Source organism: Lathamus discolor, chromosome 1 (genome assembly GCF_037157495.1).
Source record: "Lathamus discolor isolate bLatDis1 chromosome 1, bLatDis1.hap1, whole genome shotgun sequence".
In the NCBI taxonomy this organism is placed as follows: domain Eukaryota; kingdom Metazoa; phylum Chordata; class Aves; order Psittaciformes; family Psittacidae; genus Lathamus; species Lathamus discolor.
In genome coordinates, this window is record NC_088884.1 from 136,713,166 (window position 1) to 136,722,611 (window position 9,446).

Here is a 9,446-nt window from a genome sequence, read left to right on the forward strand (position 1 = left end):
AAAGATATTAAAAGAGTAATTTTCTTTTAGTATTCGTCCTTTTCCTGTTTGTAAATTACATCTTATTTCTAGCCTGTAACGTAAGATCTTTAAAGTGCTTTTTTACAGAATGACTCTATAAGTAGATTTTTTTTGTACCATCTATTCTACAATTTTGTGGCTCTTTAGATCTAAGAGATGTGGCTCAAAATGGAATAAAGCGGATTTCAGGAAGTATATTTGAACTTTACCTAAATGAAGTGTTTTGAGTTTTGTTTCACTGAAAATGTCGTTTTCCTACAGGAAGACATTGTCATGTCCAGTGTTTTGCAGATTCAATTGAAAAAGACATGTACAATGCTAATTTGTAAACACTAGCCCAGCAACCTTTACAGATGAATATTAATTCTGTTAAATACAATTCAAAATAATTTTTATATGACCTGTTTGCAGTAATATATAGTCCTAGGCATGTAGTTTCACAGGTTAAAGACTGAAGATTTTATTTTCAATTTGTGAAATATTTAATATGTTATCTCCAGATATATATAGAAAACTTTTACAAAACCTCTCTACCATTTTTTCATTTTCAGGGAACTGATTTGCTGGTCTCTTATCCCTGATGTTGTGTTTATGATTTAATTTTAAATAATATATATTCTTTTTTCCAAAGCAGATGATTTAAATTAGATTCTTGTAACCAAAACTTGGTGCTTTTCCAGCTTGAGGTTCAAAAGCTACTGTTGTAGATGCTAAATTAAATAAATAATTAAATAGACAAAACCACCATAGCCTCGTATCTTTGGCATAAACACAGAGTTCCAGCTTTGGGTCTTTGCTCCCTTTTTGAAACCCTGCCTGAATATCAGTAGCCCTGGAATCTGAAGCATTCACTGGTTGACTCATGTCAGGGCTCGGTGGATTTTGAGCAGTTGACATCACTTCCGAATATAAGTCACTTCCGAATATCTCTTAAAAGTAAATTTATACATCTGATTTTGATATTATTTTGAATCTGTTTGCCTTAGAAATAAAGTCAGAGACTTCTTTTCTGATGTTGAATATGCTGTCCGATATAGAAGTGGTTACGCTCTAAGCAGCCAGGTTGTGTTCTCATTTACAATCAAAAGCGCTTAGAAATTTATTTTTTTTTTAACTTCTTAGAAAGGCAAGCTCCCCTTAAAAGTAAATAAAATCCTCAGTGTTGTTACTGGGTGCATTTATTTGTTTATGAATACAATCATGATGCTGTGTAATGACTGTTATTTCTGAAGAAAATACATGAGTGAATATTTCCCTTAAGCTTTCTGTTTAAAGTAGGATGAATGCTTGGATTGTGTTCTGGAGTGTACACTACCATGTGTTTGTAGTTCAGAAACACCTAGTTTAAATTTAAATGGGGGCCATAAGAATAATCATGCAAAAGCATTATTCAGGTTTCTTGTTAACTACTTGCAGATTTGTTAGATATGGGAACTTTGCAAAGGTTGATACACCTTTCTATCTGTACAAGTTTTGAATGATAAATGTAATTTAGAATACTACATTAAATGGAAAAAAAGTAAAGGGAATTGAATGTGTCATTTAAAATTAACTTTGCATACATTGCGCCTTCTGATTTTTTTTTAAATGTTTATCTCTTTCATAATCTTTTCCTAATAAAGTGAATGAATTATAATAAAGAATAAGTATGTAATAGCATATTTCAGTTTGTTTAGATGTTAGGTGTTGGTTGGTAGGCAAACCTTTCCAGTTGAATTTAAGTGATCTCTGATCATCATCATAAGTTGATGTACTTTGGGGAAAAAAAAGGCATATGAATTATCATTGTGATAGATAATCAGATTGTTGCCATCTTCCATCTAATACATGTTTGTTTTCTTTTTATACAGGTCATCCTTATAGAATTTTTACCAAAGACACCGATTTTTCGACCAGATTAACATTTGATTTATTTATAGAGACTTACTCAAGTATGTTGTCTTTCCAATGGTGCCTTGCTTGGTGCTCTCCTGGTGGTAACATAGATTGGTTCTACAGAATCTTGTGGTGTTGTCATTCTTTTTTTTGTTTGTTTTGTTGGGTTTCTTTTTTTCAGTAAGAGCATGTTCCAAGTGCATTTGGTCAAACTCTGCAAAGGAATTTCACACAAATGTTACCTGCTACTTAAGTTATTGTTACTTTTACTACTTCTGTTTATTAGTATATCTTGATTTTCAAAGAGTCTTTTATATGTGTGTGTGTGTACATATATATATATATAACTAAATACACAGCTGAAAATGGTATACAAGCGAGCAGGTATTTTTTTATCCCAAAATGACACAACTGATTGACTGTACATTGCGTAAGTCCTTTTAATCATTCATTTACGTGCTGAAATACCTTCTGAGATCTTCCTAAACTTTTGTCAGTGACTAGTCAATTGTAAATATTTTTATTTCTTTTTGGGATATTGGCTAGCCTCTTCCAACAAAAGAGGGAGATAAAGTTCTTTTTGAAACTGTGCTTTTTTGGAACCCAAATGTCATTGCATTAGTAGAAATCTCTGTGCTTTTCATGAAGAAGTCTAGTCAGCTGGTTCTGAAAAAGTTCTAATTTAAAGTTTTTTTGGTTTTTTTTTTTTTTTTTTTTTTTTTGAAAAAAAACCACCCCAACAAACCAGAATTATTTCACTCAGACTAGAAGAATTGATGAGAGACTTGCATGTGTCTGGTTAGTAGAACTCAAGGTCACAAAAAGCATATTGGTATTACAATTTATAATATAGCTGTTTTAATTCAAGATAATGCCATGTATCAGCTTTGTTCTGTTTACCAGATCCTGTGCACAGAAGTGTAGGAGGACTTGTTTTACTAGAAAATATTGTCCAAGAGGACCTTTCAGGGTTTTTATTTTTGTTTGTTTTAAAGCCACATAAATCGAAAAGATTACTGAAGAAATCTTGAATACCGTTCCAGATGCAAATGCAGATGCCGTGTATTAAAAATAATCAAAGCAGGGTACACTGGGCAACAGTGTAAAGTTTAAATGTGTTAGATAATTATTTATTGCACCCTTGCTTCTGCTCATTTTGGTTTACAGATATTATTTTCTGCATAAGACTTTTTTTTTTTCAATTTGATATATGATGTATGCTTGGGTCAGGCCAGTTGTATTTTCATTTCTTCTTCTTGTATCTTAGTTGTACATATCTTCACATCTAGGGTTTTTTTTAATTGCAACTCAGTCATGTTTTTTAATTTCCTTTAGGTATCTAAAATTATGTGAACATTAATGTAAGTTAAGATGTTCCTTGTACAGTTGTGGTAGCAAGCAATAATGTGAATATATGAAAAAAGCAAATATACCCTGCTTAATATTTGTATGAATGAAAAGTTGATACCACTACAAGAATAGTCTTCTCTTTTTAATCTTTTAAATACAAGTTTTATTTCAAGGTAATATATTACAAATACCTTGATGCTGTGAACTATTTTTCTATGTCTTCAAAATATTTATTCTCTGTAAAATATTCTCTAGTGAGTATTATATTCCTGAATTGATAGTGGGAGTGGTCTAGAAAGTTGTAAGTTTCCTTAAATCTAAATCTTCTGTATCTGTTCCCAAAACTCATCCTTTGCTCCGCTTTTGTCTGTGAATTCCTGCTGTTTACTTTGAAAATAGCTCAGCTATGATTTTCATACAAGCCTACATAAGTGTGTTTGTTTGAATTGATGGGATATGATTTTTAATTAACAGATGGCAGTTTTGTGCTGCCTCAGTCTTCTGCGTCCCACAGTGGTTTCTCTCCAAAGTTAACTGGTTATAATGTTTTAAAACTCAATTTCAGCCTCTTCCTTAGTACAAATCTGAGTCTGCAGCACTCCTCTCACTCAGAAATAGTAGGTACAATCTCAGACCAGTTTCAGCCTGCAACAGGGGCCGGAAGTCTGACACTCATGGCTGTGCAGGTTGGAGGTGCAGGGGAGAGGTTGGAATTTAACAGAAATGGTAACTGGTGATAAATACTGATGACCAGAAATACATGTTGATTTCTTCAAGTATCAGTTTTCAATAAAGTAAATATTGAATTACACAAGGCCTAGATTTTATTATGAAAGTTCTCAGTTGGCTGTATAGAAAGGTTTGTGTCATGGATGCAGTTTTCCACTGATAGTTCATTGGTGTGGAGGGATATGGCTTGTGCTATGCTCATACCAGCACTGCATTCAGTGTGAGCTATTTGCCTGTTTACTTCCCAAGCTTGCCATAATACATTCTGTGACACCATCACTACCTTTCCAGCAGTATCCCGAAATGACCTACAGTAAAGCTAATTTGAGCATGATGTGTACTGAAACCCCAGCAGTGAACAGAGTGCGGCTTTCAGGTTTACAATGAGTGTTTCCTTTGTGAAGCTTCCACATGAGCAGTAGTGCTGGTTAAGATCTTGTCTACTTTTTGGGTGCATCTGCAGTCATCTACTTGATTACCAGGCATCTCTGTATTTTAACTATGACTTTCTGTAAGAATTCTAATATAGTGGTAGAGCTCTGAGCAAGTAAAGTTAAATCCCTTAGTAAGGAGGCCAGAGTGATTGCCTCTTAAAGTATTTCTGATATTTTATTAAGACAATGTCTCTGACTTAAAATACAAGCAGGAAACTTGAGAAACTGCGAGCACATACAGATGAGTTTTGTTCTAAAGTCTTAACTCTTCTGATGAGAAAGTACACTCACCTAGTAAGAATGTTAGAAAACATTTTCATACAGTCCCTTTCTATTCATTAATTACAGTGATGGAAATTAAACTGGCAGGAATTTAAATCAACTATTTAATGCCTGCAGCAGTCATCAGGATTTTTCTTTGTTGTTTCTAAAATACTGTATCTATTTTGTGTGGGAGTGAGAAGAAATTTGTTACCTCTTTTTTGTCCAATTGGCAAAGAATAAAGTTGCAACAGTTTGAGCAGGACAGAAGCTATAGTAGGATTTCCAGGACACAGACTGGAACATAACATAAATATTACATTGTAAGAACTTGCTCAGCTTCTTGCATTTGTTAATTCCTACAAATAGTCTTATTTCCAGTTTCCCTGAATAGTAAGAGTTAGGTACCCACTTGGTATTAGTTGTTTAAGAGATTATGCTAATTATGTCTGTTTCGCCTTTATCCTGAAAAACTAATGGTAAAGGCATCAATGACTCCCTGTGAAAGCTAATTATTATTTTTAGGTATGGTGGCCTTTAACTGCCAAATAAAGATTTCTTTCTTACTGTAATATAATAGAACTAAATTATTTTTTATCTTTTAGTGATAGGTAGGAACAAGCCCTGAGGGAGAAAGGCTTTCTGTCTGACACTACATAAAGAATTCTTTAGAGCTCGTCTATTGTTAAATAGCTATGATTTGAAGTTTGGGATTGGCAAACCTCACCAGAAATTAAGATGTTTATGGAGATAAGTTACGTGAAGTAAGTACATTTTTTGTAATAGCTCAGTAGGAGTCGTCTTAATAAACTACATATGCAAATCCAAAACTTCCTGCAATACTCAAAACCAGGTAGATTGTAAAAACTTTTTACAGTACTTAGATATAAATTGTAATATTTAAATCAATTTGTTAAGTGATACCTTTTTGTAAATCTCAAGACCACGATGTTTAAATGTAATGCTCTATCTCGGAGATACATGCTTACTTAAAAGTCTTTTTTCTTTTTTTTTTTTTTTCCCCCCGTAAAAAGTCATTATTTAGCCCTGAGGATTGTAGGGAAGAGCTTTAAAATGCAGTCTGCAACTGCTCAGAAGCCAGAAGGCAAAAATAAAAAACCCCAACTTGTCTGTATTCCCTTCCCTCCACCCCCCACCCCAAAGTCTCCATTTTAGATCGCTCCACTTGTTTTTGGGAGCCCTAGCTTATGGTTTTTGAGCAGCTGGCAATAATGCAAATTGTTCACCAAAAAAACCCCATTTGAATTCTGAACAATTTAAAGAGATCACTTTAATTGAAAGGGCAAAATACTTGTTAGGCAAAGAAAATCCCTGGTTCTTTTAAGTTCTCTCAGCACTGCTGTTGAGTAATTAAAAAGGAGGATCGTGATGACCCTACATTAGGTCAAAATCCAGATGATTTCATGTAAAGGAAATGCTCAATTAGAGAGGTCTCGGGCCCAAAATGTCTTGAATTCATAGTAGCGACTTATTAAGGGTAAGTGGCCCTAGCTAGTTTTGTATCTGTGACTAAATTTATGTTACTCTTCAGCAACCTTGCTTATGAAAAGAAAGCATTTTAGAAGTAAGATCTGTATTCATCACCACTTGTTTGCTGTAATTTCTGTGCTGCTTCTCCCTAAAGCCACGTTGTATTTCCATCACAAACAGCTAAGTGTATGATCGTTATAATGTCTTTAATAGCCATATTGTAGGTAGAAATATTAACTTCTCAGGGACTAATAGGAAATAGGAAAATGGAGTTAATGAGCTGAATGCCTATCTGCATGAAGGCTTACTTTGCAAACGGCACCCTAGAAACCTTCTGATTGTAATATGCATGACCATTATGAATGTTATCAATATAAAGCTATTAAAGCTCCCTTTACCCTGTATTATTACGCTGCTGAATGTCAAAGTATGTTGGATAAGGATAAATGAAGTTTTTCTGTTTATCATGATTTGGATAGAGTGATTATTTCTGATGGTGCTACCTTCTTAATTCCTGTGTTTATTCTTTGTAAAGTTCTCTCTGTAGGCTGGGTGAATCAGGGAATAATGGTGTAATGAGAAAACAGCATCATTCCTTTCCTTAAGGAACTGGAAAAACTTCAAGGGGACAAGTATCTTAGAAGCAAAAAATTTCTCTACTGAAAATATCATGTATTTATTCTCCATTAGTTACAGAAATCCTTTTGGGTTGTTTTGTTGCTAACAGTATTTTGCAATTCATTAATTTTTGAACTTGATCTTTTTGCACACTGATGTTTCAGTCAGCGTGGCCTGAGTTAGAGTCTACCTTTGAAAACTGAGAAAAAGTCCAATCCTGAATCCTTACAGGAAACTTCGTATATTGACAGTTGTTGTGCTGGTGTGTGTATGTCCACCACATGACACCCGGGTGATACATCTTTTATAAACTCCATTTCATTGTTTCATGGAAGACATCCTTTTAACAATTCTTCTGCTTAGTTTACCTCATTAATACTAAGATTTATTTTCTTGAAAAAAGATTCCTAAATGCTTGACTCCTGAAGAATACAACAGACCATTAGCAAAGATTCAGTGAGGTAAAAGATGAAACAGGAATTAGGAGAAGCAACACCCAAAAGATTGAGTTTGGAGGTTAGGTTTGGAATTCTCTGAGTGGGATGGAAAATAGTTTTGAACTGATCAAAATGGTTTTGAATAATGAAAGTTAACTAAAAGCTAGCAATCCATGCAGACTGTCTTAATTTTTATTACTTTAACAAGTGTATTATTGATTCATTTTGGTTATGCCCTGATGGATAGACAGTTCTGCTGTTATGCACATTTTGAAGTAAGCTTTCTTCTAAACTTGGCATTTCTTAGTTTTAAAATGCCCAGACCAAAACAGAATCGTTGCTGAGAGCTGCGCAGCAAGTACAGCACAGTCTCTTCCTAAGCTGGAGCCTGTAATGCATGGCTAATTGTTTCCAAAGAAAATTCTTGCCTTGTCCAGACAGCTCCTGTCATGTGGCAGTGTATCTAAAGCCTGGGAGTGGGGTCCAGTTAGGACACTTTAAGGTCAGGTAAGTAAGCGAGACTTTTGTAGTTAGGTGTAGCTTTTATGGAGAAGGGAACCATTAACATGGTCACTTTTGGAGGGCAGATAGTTGATTTTATAATGTTTATTGAAACATACTCCTTCCTCCTTTATAATTTCATCATTGAAAGTTACTTTACCTGGATTGGGTAGTTAGCTGAAGATTTCTTTTTTTTCTGTTACGGTGTTTTCAGTTTGTGAATCCATTGTTATAATCACATTTGGAAATCCAAAAGTCTGGATCCTGGTGCAATATGACTGATATTTTTAGGAGCTTTATGTTTAAATTGATTTAATTGTACCTATATAAATATCTCATTCATCCACTCCAAGTGTTTATCTCTGATCCTTCTGTGCTTGCAGCAGGCTTTCTGACTAATGTTAGGTTATGCTGTGTACGTACTTGCTAATACCGTCAGTGAGCAGTTTGGTTCAGTGAGATAACAAGGAGTGCAGAGTAGTCCCTGATTTGAAAAATGTAACTCAGATTCTTGTTTCTGTAAAAGACCAAGTTTGGCAGTCAGAATACAAAACTTAATTCCAAACAAAAACCTAAAGAGAGCAGTAAACTGCGAACCAGTGCCTAAGTGTTGTGTGCTAGATCAGTCCTATGTAATACATGTTACTGTAGAAGAATTTGCAGAGAATTGCATTGTATTGTACATGCTTAGGAAGAAATCTGTTAAATGTACAAAGCAGGAATGGCAAATAAGTGACTGAAAGGATGCTATCTTTCAGGAAGTCAAAGTTAAACCCCAGTATTTTTGACTATGTTAAAAATCCATTTCGGGCAGAAAATGCATAAGCAATAATTTAACCTAGAACTGGATATTAAGGAAGCTGCTATTTAGAGAGAGACTTGATGGTAATTTTGCCTGTTGGGCATCTCCTCTCATCAAAAGTTTAGAAAGATAGGGTCGCTGCGGTTTCCACTGTTGTAACATTCCTCTTCAGATATTGGAAGTCCGGGTGAGAGACTGAAAGCTTAGAGGCCAGTACCGTGTTCACAGGGTGCACGGCTTTGGGAGGAGAAGACAGGAAGAAAAGGACCTTTTTTTTTTTTTTAAGGCTGCGCAGTTGTATATATATGCATATTTAAGAGTATTTAACCATGTCTGCTGAATTACTGAAGTTAATCTATTGTTGAAATGTGGAATATTATTTAATACATCAACATTGTTTTTTCCTGACCTGACCCAGAATTGGAATGGACTCCAATATAAATTTTTTTAAAGCATTTCTCAAGTTGTATGTATTATAAACTAATAAAATAATTGTTAACCTATCTGTTAAGCCTTACTGGTTTTCATCTATCCAGTATTGGGGGGGGGGGAGGGAAAGGGGGAGACAAAAAGAAAGGAAAAGCCCAGAAACTTCTGCCTTACTGTACAATGGTCTTTTCTAATTTCCAGTTGGTACTTTTAGTCTGAATGAGGAGAGGGAGGAGAAAAGGGGGGGTTGGTTTGGTGTAATTTAGGTGGCTCTAGGACTAGAGTTAAAATTTAGAGGCATTGCCTGCCTCAAGTGTTTCAAACTGGCTTTCATTAAGTCCGCGTTTGGAGTTCTTTAAACTTTTCAAGCCCTGATGGTAGTAGGATTTATTATATGTATTACTGTTACGGTTGAATAGTAATGTTGAAGCTGTTGGTATGCTTTTTTTATACACTAGTGCTCTTAAACAAGCTACGCTTTCTGTCCAGTTAAGGCAG

General features: G+C 34.7%; 1 protein-coding gene across 1 annotated transcript in view; it reads left to right on the forward strand.

Moving 5' to 3' along the window:
• Positions 1–9,022, forward strand: part of CHIC2 (cysteine rich hydrophobic domain 2) — a 31,387-nt gene extending 22,365 nt beyond the window's left edge. The window contains exon 6 of the mRNA XM_065697187.1: positions 1,872–9,022. Within this exon, the coding sequence (XP_065553259.1) occupies positions 1,872–1,922 (51 nt within the window). The 3' untranslated portion in view covers positions 1,923–9,022. The remainder of the gene's footprint in view (positions 1–1,871) is intronic.
• The last annotated feature ends 424 nt before the right edge of the window (positions 9,023–9,446 follow it).